The sequence below is a fragment of the Brienomyrus brachyistius genome, chromosome 3 (genome assembly GCF_023856365.1).
Source record: "Brienomyrus brachyistius isolate T26 chromosome 3, BBRACH_0.4, whole genome shotgun sequence".
NCBI lineage: Eukaryota > Metazoa > Chordata > Actinopteri > Osteoglossiformes > Mormyridae > Brienomyrus > Brienomyrus brachyistius.
In genome coordinates this window covers 22,248,343-22,260,183 of record NC_064535.1, presented here as the reverse complement: position 1 = coordinate 22,260,183, position 11,841 = coordinate 22,248,343, and the positions used below count along the sequence as shown (strand labels likewise).

The 11,841-nt window shown below is 40.8% G+C and overlaps 2 protein-coding genes across 10 annotated transcripts in view; both read right to left on the bottom strand.

Moving 5' to 3' along the window:
- Positions 1-236: 236 nt before the first annotated feature.
- sinhcaf (SIN3-HDAC complex associated factor) lies at positions 237-7,800 on the bottom strand. 2 transcript variants are annotated; one of them, XM_049007646.1, is made up of 6 exons: positions 7,588-7,800; positions 5,193-5,324; positions 4,713-4,812; positions 4,312-4,435; positions 3,884-4,034; positions 237-3,099 (listed from the first exon to the last, which is right to left on the bottom strand). In XM_049007646.1, the coding sequence occupies exons 2-6, from the start codon at positions 5,318-5,320 to the stop codon at positions 2,853-2,855; spliced, it is 750 nt and encodes a 249-aa protein (XP_048863603.1). In that variant the 5' UTR covers positions 5,321-5,324; positions 7,588-7,800; the 3' UTR covers positions 237-2,852. The 2 variants fall into 2 exon arrangements, with proteins under 2 accessions (XP_048863603.1, XP_048863601.1); XM_049007644.1 differs by lacking the exon at positions 7,588-7,800 and adding an exon at positions 6,392-7,574.
- Positions 7,801-8,428: 628 nt separating this feature from the next.
- Positions 8,429-11,841, bottom strand: part of dennd5b (DENN/MADD domain containing 5B) — a 55,570-nt gene continuing 52,157 nt past the window's right edge. For all 8 annotated transcript variants that reach the window (XM_049008622.1, XM_049008624.1, XM_049008623.1 and 5 more), the window contains one exon: positions 8,429-10,849. In XM_049008622.1, the coding sequence (XP_048864579.1) occupies positions 10,666-10,849 (184 nt within the window). In that variant the 3' untranslated portion in view covers positions 8,429-10,665. The remainder of the gene's footprint in view (positions 10,850-11,841) is intronic.

Genomic DNA, 11,841 nt, shown 5'->3' with positions numbered 1-11,841 from the left:
TGGCATCGGAAGTAAAACCAAAAAATTAAAAGTCGTAAATTGTCAACTTCTGATCTTCTGGTTTCACAGAAAACCTTTGTACCGTACAGTTGCTTGAATTTGGTGGTCTGTTTCGGAAGTTCATATTTAATTATGTTATATTCATTGTAAAATCTTATGTGCAGTGATTAATCCGTAACTCCAATGCGGTCATTAGCTGCGTAATGTGCTGTTACAAGCCTTGAAGTAAACAGTCATTTTCACAAACTACTTTTATTAAACTAGTAAAAAACGTACAATATGTATAAAAATACAAAACTTGCTTCATATATTTCTAATGTTGTCAATACAAAGTGCATAGCTACCATACATGCCTGTACTACTACAGCTAAGACACTAGTCTATGTAGAGATTTCATGTGGGAATTGAAAGGTCAAACTTTCCTTTAGGAAATTTACAGCCAAAATCAATACAAAAATAATCATAATTTCATCTCAGATTAGTATACCTTCATTGCAAAGGGCTCATTTCCAAATCCCAAATTAATTGTCTGCGTACAAATACAATACATAAATCATTTTGTGATTAAAGCATCAATATGTAACTTTAAAATGTGAAATTCTGAAATGGCGGTCAAGGTAGAATGAATAATTTAGACATGATTACGTAATTAGACTAGAGGTGCTTAGGGCAAACATAACAACACTTCTAAATATGGTGTTTCACCCTTGCTACTTGAAAAATAAACATTATCAGAGACATATAAAAGTCCAACACAAGCAAAATACGGAAATCCTTAAGCTTATACTACAGAAATTACCACGATTTAACAACATGCATTGTGTCAATCCATCAACCCCACATAAAGTGTGAAAAGTACACAGAAAAAAAAGACAAAAAGCACACCCAGTAAGGTAAAACAAAGTGGTACCAATAAATATAAATAAATAACAGGAAGGAAAGTCAACCGGTACAGGATTTCCCCAAGAATAAATATGTACATAAAACCTCCCAGATATATGGCAGGGAGAAAAATCACACACAAAAAGTACCATTTTAGTGTCCATGCATGAGATTCCTACAAATACACTGGTGACAAGTCAATTGGTCTGCAGCATTCTTACAATAAAGCTTAAATACCAAGCTGTGAACTGCACTTTTGGGGAAATTTTAACATATAGCTGCCAATAAACACATCCACTAATAGGATATCATGATAAAGTATGAACCAGACCACATATTAACTCGTTTTTAATCTCAGTGGTGACATACATCGATGAAGAAACGTTTAATAAGTCATTGATGTATAACAACCATTGAGTCTGAAATGCTATTCCTTATGAGATTGCACGGCAAAAGTCAAGAACATACACAAACTGTAATCAGACGGTTTACTGCTGGGGGGGGGGGGGGGGGAACTGACGATTCAGCAGCACCACCTTCTGGTCAGTAAGCGTAACGCGAAGCTGCTCACGCATGAATATGCGAAATAAAAAATAAAAAACCGAAAACTGAATGCATTATGTCTCATTCTTTAACAGTTTTCATGCCCGTTTTGGACATGACTCTACAATTCAAAAAGCAACAGGATTAGTTAGTCATATGTCACCAGTCATTTAATCAATACAGTCCAATCCCTATTATGTATTTAACCTTTGAGGTAACCATCTTCACTAGAGATAAATTTTTGGGGCAGATATATTTTCTTAACATATACAGCCTTATTGTCTTAAAGACCATGTTTGTGTTCAGGTACTCTTACGGACGTTTGTATAAAAATGCCCTTACACAAGGCCCCAAATGCATCCTGTGAAATTTGGTCACAACCATTGTTTATTATTCGCTATAGTTCTTGGTGTGACCATCATCCAAAAAAACAAGTGCTCGCTACTTAGGGAACACAGTTAAATTAACCACTGGAAAAGTGTTGGAGGCATATAGGGTCTCATTGTGGCCCAACTGTATCAGAACGGCAGCATACCTTTGAAGTGCTAGCTATGTAAATACACGAAAGCATGAATATGAGAAAGCACACATACAGCCACTGGAGGTATACAGTACACTATGTCGCAAGGGTATATCCTTTTTTAAATGTCAACAGTGGGAGAGTGACAAGTGTGCAATCTTAAGAGAACTTTTTGATAAGTACATTGCAGAAAGTCTTCCGTAATTTTCCTATACTTAATTTCATTTTATTAAAAATGCTTATAGCTTTTCACCATTAGGCCCGAAAAGGCACAACATTCCTACCACCAAAGGCCATGCAATGGCTTATATCATGCAATTTACAAAGATATATTTTGGTAAACCTATCGCTTACGTCATGCAGGTTAACCAATACTTCTTAAAAGGTGTCAGTTTCCGATTGCGACTATCAATTGGTCCCGTAACAACCATTTTGAAAAAAGAAAGTATATTACATTGATAAACAACCGACGACTAAGAATTTAAGGCTGGTGTTTGAGTTTCTAACTAGGTTTGTTTTCAGTAGATGCCCATACCCACATAGTGGATATAGACGTATATACAAAGCAGGTCTTTGGGCAAGGCAAGCGGCAGGAGAAAGGGCCAGCTTCAGTTATGGCTCTGGTCTAGAAGCAAGAAACACGAGTGTGCGAGTCATTCCAAATCTTTCGCCTGCTGCGTGCAGACGTCCAAAGAAGGGAGTGGAGGGCACGCTCCAAGCAGAATCCAAGCATTTCTTCTTAAGAGAGGAAGGGAAAGATACAATTGAGAGAGAAAACTAGAAAAGTCTGCACGGCTCATTATATCAAATACACAAAGTACAACCAATCAAATAAAAACCAAAAAAGTTCTCCTGAAATGAAGGCAATTAAAGGCAACTTCTGATCAGTGGAGGGGAAGAAATGATGTCACCACTCTTCATCCTCCTCTATATGCTCTTCCTCCTCTTCCTCTTTGGCCTGAGGGGGCGACAGCAGGCTCTGTGGCTGCATGCTTTCCCTGTCCTCTTGGCTCTCCTGGGTCTCATCTTCTTCCTCTTGCTGCTGCTGCTGTTGCTGCTGCTGCTTCTTACGGCAACAGGGCTTGAAGAGATGAGGGTCTATCAGGACTTCCCCAAAGCGCCCTTTGTAGATAATTCCACAGCACACCTTCTGCCTGTAAAAGGTTGAACACACAAATGAGCATCCCTACAATAAGAAGAGACCAGAGACAGCTCATCTCAATGGTTCTCTACAAACGATCGTGAAAAGAACAAGTCACCTTAGAGGGTGAATTTCGCTAAACGAAGTTGGGAGCCATTTATTCTGGTAAAGATTTCAAAGACATAGGACAAAAAAATCTTTAAATCCTGTGCATATAACATGTCCTGTATTTGTAGGTGGCAAAAGGAACAGCATATAGCAGTAGGTGGAAGCCACCAAGAAATTCTCCAACTGCTTATGCTTCTAAGAGTCCGCCTCAGGCAGCAAAGGGCACGAGGCAGTAGTACGCCCTGGATGAGATGCCAGTCTACCACAGGACATGTACACATGCATTCACACATGGGCAATGTAGGGACAGCAACTCAAGGCAACAGTGTGAGCCAATGCCACTACACCATCCATGAGAAACATTCTTCTGAATTTCAGCTGAAATCCAAAACTAAGAGTTAAGGCAGAACATGGAGGCCATAAGAGTAATTCCAGTACAAGTTTGGTCTGGTAGGGTCATCACTAACGGAGGCAGTGCATATTTACAACAGAACACCCCACCACCAGATGGAGCTCCAACTTGCAAGAAAACAGCAACACTTTATATACAAAGACAGTTGGCATCGTGGAAACATTCCCTTGTTTGGACAGATACTAGTCGATGGAGATGATGGCCAAATGAGATATGAAAGGAAATGAATTAACTATTTAAAAAAAATAAACAGAATACCCAAGCAAGAAAGCCTTACCTTTTCCAGTAAGTGAGGTCAAGGAAGGAGAAGACAGGAGAGCGGGAAGAGCCAGAGGCAAGCTCAGAGTCCGATCCCTCATCGGACTGGTTGCTGTAGCTGGGAGACTGAGCCGGAGAGGCGCTCGACGTGGTACTGTGGGCATCAGAGTCTAAAATACACACAGGAGAAGGTCAGACCCTTTAATCAGAGAAGGAATGTCGTCAAGAAAATAATCCTCACCAGCCACATGGAGGATTCAGATGACATCCAAAGTTCTATCCTTACTGTCAAGCAAGGGACCCACCCAGCGAGAATTGGCTTTTCATTTTCAAAGAAAAACAAACAACCACTTATCACATTCAACATGTCTAATCATGTTCAACTAGCGATGGTCTAGGAGAAGTTCCAAAACCAAAATTAATCAAGCTTAGGAAGCAGGGCCTTACACAGCCGTTTGAGCTCCTTCTGAACTTTGTTGATCTGACTCGGCCTCACTCTCCTCGATAACGGCTTTATCTTCTTAGGCCTCACTGAAGTCTTTAAGCTTGGCCCACCTCTCGCATCAACCACCTGGAATAGAACAAGACGCACTACATTATTACAAGCTGCCTATTTCCAGAACAAGGATCCAACAGCATAAACACATGCTGGCACTGTCTGGGGAACAGGAGTGACACTAGTAAGATCACTACACCTAATGACAAGTAGTAGAAGATTCAAATTCCAACCAATTAGACAAGCATGTTCTGCGCCAAGTGATAAAATGGTTTAATACCAAGAATGACACACAAGAACCATAAATTTTTCTATACAGTTATTGATATGGAGGTTGGGCGAAGGTCCATACATGACTCCAGTTCTTCTTGGATCCCACCGGGAGCTTCTTCCAGCGCTTGACCAGGAGCACACAGGCATTGCAGATCTCCCCTGAGCGACTTTCAGCAAGCCTGCGGGGAAAAAAAAAACAAAAAAAAAACCACACACTGATTTCAAAACAGAATATGTCAGAATATGTTAATCTTAATCTCCCTGTGTGCTCGTGCGAGTTATTTCACAAATACAAATGAAGTCCAGATCAGAGAATGTTTTTCCAGTGATCAGGTTATGTACCATTACATGTACCACCACGAAAAATGTTTGCTCAATAATGCCCAGGCTCTTCTAGATTTATAAAATTACAACTTACTCGGTACTTACTATCATATGTTTTGGAGGAGGGCGGGCAGTGGTATACACGATAACTATGTTTTAATATTATAGTACATCTCCCCAACATCTGTGTCTGTCAAGTCGGACAGGAGTGCCACACGAAGGAAAGCATACGAACCCGAAGCAGTTCTGGAAGTCCCTCTCGTAGCGCTTACTGTCCGTAAAGCGCGAGCTGGAGGACTTGGCCCGGCAGATGCAGCAGCCGTCTATACTGCGGTACATCTTCGGCTTATGGAAACCAAACATTTTCCTTCAAACGGCACGTGGCAAGAACAGGAGTAAGTGGGAGTGCAGATGCGAGATCGAACGATAAATAAAAGGAAGTCCCAATAACACAGTATACCTTTTCCTTTTACATCCTTCATTGATATATTTATTAACTAAATCACCTAGCTTCCTCAAATGTAAGGTTGAACACAACATTCTTGCGGGCGGTTTGCGCATGATTAACAAAAAGAAAATGCTACAGACTTTCCAAACTTGTAATCATATATGCGAAAAACTAAAAAGCAATCTTTGTCTACAAGTTTCCAGTCGCCGCGGGGATCTGCAGACAACATAAGGCATGTGGCAGACGAAGTGTCGTGATCCAGATCAAGAGAACTAGGTCATCTGTAACGTATATGACAGCATTAATAAATCGCGTAAAATAATCTGACTAAATCCTGCATATCATCTAGATGATGTTCGACAGCCATGCATTAACCGTAACAAAAGACATCGACGGAAGTTGAACGATCCTCCTTCAATAAGCTGGCAAAGAATGGCTAGCCTATCTACACATTAAATTGAGCGTAATTGGGACTGTCGTGATTATTTATTTAAATAACATACTAGTTCCACAAAGTTATTGAAATGGGGCCTGACTGAAAAGGTTTGTTTCTGTTGTTCATTTCACTTCACGAGCGACACGTCAACTCCGGCAGCATTTGTCCTAAATCCACTTATTGCAACAAATCACACAAAATGTGTCCATAAAAACAAGACGAGCCTGTTGTCAATGTTTCTTTCCACAGCTTCAAATTAGTACAGCGGGACTGTATAATTCGGAGCCTGACGTAATTCAAACATGGCAACACACTTCAAAGGGAACGAATGGGGGGGGGGCGGATTTTAGCAGACCTATAAAGAAATGCATTTGCGGAAATTGCAAAAAGAATAAGAATAAAACGGGATTTTAAACAAGTAAATAGCCTTATATTAGATCGTGGACAGTTGTTTAACCGGCAAAGCGCCCGCATTAGTCGCAGAAGCGACATTCACGCATTTCGAAATGCGCCAGTCGTCTCATGTGAAAAGGTAAAAGGACGCGCTCACCGCCCACCGCTTCTCCGGGGAAGCATGGCTCTGCATCATGCGCACCCATTTTCACTCCATTTTCACTGCATCGCAGTCGCCAGCTTTCAGATGCCCTTTACCACAATGAACCAATACGGATCAAAGTAATAAAAAACACAAATATACCAAAACCCATCAACTATGCTTAAGTTGTGCCAGCGCATACAAAAAAAGCGGAATATAATATGCGATGTGCCCCTTTGTTTTCCGAATGATTCTGCGGCGGTGTGCGCAGTTACTCCCGTAGCCTGAAGTACACGGAGGCGCGCAGCAACTTCAAAGCGGCACCCGTCCATCCCCCCTCAGCTGGACCGAACAACAACAACAATCTGACGCCTCAAAAATCGAATAAGTGCAAAATGGCAGCTGATTTCACAAAATACACGGCTTTGCACAATAACGCAAGGTGAGCCGCGGGCTTCATCTGTAGTTAGACGACGCCATGACATCTTCATAGCATTTGCATTTTCTTTTCCTTTTTTTGAGCAACGTGCTGTAAATGTTATCGTAGCTTAAGCAAGTTAATAAATGTAGATTGACTAGCTGCGTTGAAAAGCAGCTCGAGTCGGCGAGTCCCGAACAGGCGTGAAACGTGCACTTTCCGCTACAAGGATGGCCGCAAAAAAATCCCGAAACGTAACCAGAAACACTCACGGGATAACGCACATTTAACTGGGAGACAACGTCTTACCGAACTCTTACTAGACAGCACGAAATCGACCGTTTATTCGGCCCGGACCAAAGTGTCAATTCTCATAAAAGTGTATTTAAAATTTAATCCCGTGCCATACATCCATCTGGCTAGGAATAAAACTTTACTCGTGGCACTTGCTATTCTGTTTTAAAAGAATAACTAAGGGGAGGGGGGAAATCTCCCATCACTTTTATCACTCCATCTTCGGCAAAACAACGTGCACACTCCATTACCGGAGACGGTATTTTAATAAGTATTATAAACGGCGTAGTTTCTTTGAGGCTCAAATGTCAATGAACTGCTGCGAAAGACTTACAAGCTCTCTAACAGATTTACATATCTCCAATTCCGAAAAATTAAGTAATACCGCTTATTTAAATAACTTGTTTTGAATGATACCACGCGAGGATAATATAAAAGAACACGGTTTAAAAAACCATAAACACTGCGAAAATACGTATCAAGTAATGCGTTCTCTTACCGTGATGTAAGACGAAATGAGCCCGTAAATGTGAATGAATTCGAAAAAACCCGTTAAAACAAGTGTTCCTCATTTAACACCTTCGCTTGTTGATGTCTCACTTCTAACGTCTGGAAGATAGTAAATCGCCTCGTCTTTGCGCATGCGCCTTTCCCACGCCACCATTTTCTAATTTTCTTCAATCAAATCGATTTACATACGCGCCTGACGTACGGCTGCGTTTGAATTCTGTTGCCCTTATAAGGAAGCGAATATTGCGCGGGAAATGGGGGCTGGGGCCAGTTTCCATGGTACATTCACTGCAGTGAAAGTATCTAAGCGGGAAGGCGGAGCCACGGCGATTACTACGGAAACAGTAGGAAATACGCGAGCGGACGCACATACGCCACGCTGCTGTAGCGATACCACGCGCAGGTACTGGGCTACGGAGCTGTGAGGCGTTTGGGGTGAATCACGGCATTTCTGAAGCGTTGCAAATTCGTTTAATTTAATGCTAAGCTTTTCATTTAAAAAAATGAAAGTTACATCTGTACTTGATTATGACACATTTCTAAACATTACACGTTACAACGGTATTCTTACAAAAGCGTGTTCACTTACCACAGCACCAGTATGCGTATTTCATAACTAAACCGATCCGAATAAGCGCAGACAACTTGATCATTGCAGGAAAGAATAATTATTTTGGGCATATAATGCAAAGAACCAGGACGTTGTAATCATTATTGTTATAATCATTAGTAATACTTATAATATTAACGATTATTATTCTTGCATTAACAATAACAAGAATAATAATATTACTATTTTACGTACAGCCAAAAAAAAAATACACACGGGATTTAAATGGATGTAAAGAGCATCTTTAATGAAAGATTCCATAAAGAATATAACACAACAGTGATATGTAAAGATCATATGCACTTAGACTCAGGAATCCTTTGTAACCTACCCAGATCATTCACATTAACATTAATAGGACAAAACAATGACAGATGTACAAGGCCAAGGACATTGGTTTCAAAATGTACAGTGCAATTTCAAAAGGTGTCTTTCTCAGAGGTTCCTTGTGACGGTATGTAAATTGTACAGAACAAAAATGCAAGGAGGAAAAGAATACTCTTGAACTTTAACGAACTTTAAGTCCCATTTAAAATTATACCAGTGTATTGGACTTACGGGACTTTAACATTTCGTTGCAGTCAGGAAAAAAATCCAACCACCACCCACGTATCCATATTCTTCTCAAAGGGAAAAACTAAATTTGGACAAATTGTCCAAAATGGTATTATAGGTATAACAGGAGAAAACTCGTGTGTTGCCCGTGTAATTCACATCTCCCAGCCACTGCCAAGTGTACACCAAGTCATTTAATAAAGCAAATAATGTTTGGTCGTTGGAAAATGAATGCATTACCTTAATAAATAGTCTGAGGCACCTTTAAAGGCGATTATCTATTGCATCCTTAAAGTAACACCAGAAAATCGCCAACACTAAATTTTACACTAGGATTTTTTCCTGGTTCACTTCTGCCTGTTCAAAAATGGGAGAAGGTGTGCAGATACTACAGAACCACATGCACGAGTAATTTAACTGTCTAATGAATTAAGGAGGGTATAATTAAAACACAATTATGTCCTTGTGCAGCATACTACATTTTAACAGTAGGCTTGGGGGCTGTTTGTGCAAATATTTGACATGTATTCCTATACAACCAGACTTTAAAACTTGGTTTTAACTGTAGATACATGTGGAAAATGGTGTATGTTATCAGTACCAGTATCAGACATTAGGATCCACAGATGGAATAAAAAAATATGTTTAAATTTTAAAAAATATGAACTATCCCCAAACAAGTTAATTCTGTGATGGGTCTGAATGGACCTTCAGTGGGTTGCTGCTTTGTGCAGGAAAAAAACGAGACCGTTAATTAAGGTTATTGCTATTCATGCAAATGCCAGTTTACACTTACCAGTTCCTTGTACTATTGTTTTGTTTCTGAAAAATTAGGAGGCAAACCAGCCCTGAGACTATGGGACTATACTTGAAATTCTTGGCAAAAATATATATATATAGTAGTATTTTGATTCATCCTTTTGTTTGGGTGCGGGAGAGAGAATTTTGGAGAGACACTTAACAATACACACCATTCTTAGACGATGACCAGACAAAAATCAGAGTATGGGTTTGTAGATTTCAGTCGATGTGCGTGATACTGGAACCACAGAAGTGCTCAGAGTTCCCAGTAAAGAAACAAAAATGCAGGTGCAAGCATGCCTTCGGCAGGCATCCGAGGGTAGGAGAAGCCCATGGGGTCAGTTTGTCCCCTTCCATACACTGGAATGTCCCGTTTGCTGAAAGCTCTGCCACTCGAGCATGACAGAAGAAGGGCCTCTCAGATCTCCAGTTCTGTAGAGTGGGCGTGTGCAAAGCCAGCGGCCAATCGCCACAGCACTTAGGGGCATAAACGGTGCAGCGCTGGGCTGCAGAGCAACATGCAGTCTATGTGAAGACGTCCAGGCGCCATACACTTAAATCACGGGGTCTGCAGAAAACCACTGCTCCTGAGAAGCTCCTCCCACCACCCACCCCCCCACATACCACGAAAGCCAGCTTTCGCTACCACACCTCGTCTTTCTGCAGTATCACGTGGAAAACGCCTAGGGTAGGATTCAAATTCAGCCAGATGGGCTAGGCTAGAAGCTAATGCACAGACCACTGAGAGGTGCAGTAAACTCTTCAGAACCAGCATCACAAAAAAGATATTTACACAAAAAAAACTAGCACTAAGAAAATATCATTGGTTTAAGTTTGCTACTAATTTTCAAAATCCGTTAAATAGCAAGTTAGGCAATTATGTGTCCATACTTGGACAACACACACACAAAGGCTGCCCTAACACAATGGCATCTTGTTTCTTACAGTAAATCCACATTTCGGACGTCTTCGTCTCTTCCTGTTCCTGCTGCAGGGCGTTAGTCTGCAGGTGTATGTACGTAAGTATTGTGTATAGGGGTAGATGTTTGAGCATCTGCAGAAGTTTGTGTACAAATCACTGTAGCCTGATCTCTTGGCTGGCTACAGTTGGACGCCCTTGGTGAGGGAGGACTCCAGGGTGATGCTGAAGTCGTGCAGCGTCTGAAGGACGCTGATGAGCGAGTTAACAGTGGTTCGGTCTCGCAGCAGGGCATTCTCCTCATACATGCGCGTGATTAGGGGGCACTCCACCAGCAGGGGGAGCCACTGGGGTAACAAGCGGTCTCTGCAAATTTAAAGAGGTAAAGGTCAAAATGAACTTTAGTGTACAGTAATTTAAGAGCTTCATGAATGTGTCTATTGATGCAGGTTATATGAAAACCAACAGAAATACAGAAATCACAAGAGAATTTCATATGCCGTGCTGTGCCAGTCTTAGGCAGTCAAAGAAAATGTTTAAATGATTATGCTTGCGTAAATCTATGGTATTATGTTATGTATAAGTGTGCTACGCATAGCTTAGCCATTATAAAACCCATCCTAAAAAGGATTTACAGCAACCATTCAACATGCCATCAAATGTATCTTCTAACCTCTAGCATATCTCACTTTGCTAATCAACACCTCCTGGAGTTAATTTAAATGAAGTTAGTTAATTACTCGAGTAATTACAGTAGGTGAGCTGGCGGTGAAATTTGACAAATTCATGGAATGACTGAGGTGCCCCCCTGAGGAAAGCTTTGGGACCTGAAACTGTTCTTACAGCCATCCTACAAGATAAAGGCAGTCCACCGGTTAAGCACGTCCGTCTTACAGACGATTCGTACTTACAAATGGCTTGCCATATGGTCTATTATATTATAAAATTCTGGCTAAATGGTTCGTAATAATGAACGCACACGCTACTTTGTGACGCTCATGAAAACATCACGCAGCTTCAGGGGTCCTTCGGTCTGAGGTACAGCTTATGTGTTGTTAATTGTAATAATGACACAGCAATAATAAAACTATTATAAGCTGTACTATTATTTTTCCAAATTGGCTACAAATTTGACTTAAAGACAGACAGAGGGAACGGATTTCATTTGTAACCTGGGAACTGCCTGTATCAGTATCTTTTTTGAGAATAGAAGCAATTCCTGTTGGTTTTTATTGTGTTACTCTGACTTTGCTTATATTCTAACGATGTTACTGCCATATAAATAGCACTGAACATTTGACTGCCTAACCCTTCTGCACTGTTCTTTAGTTCAATGTTGGGCTTTGGTTTCCTGGACT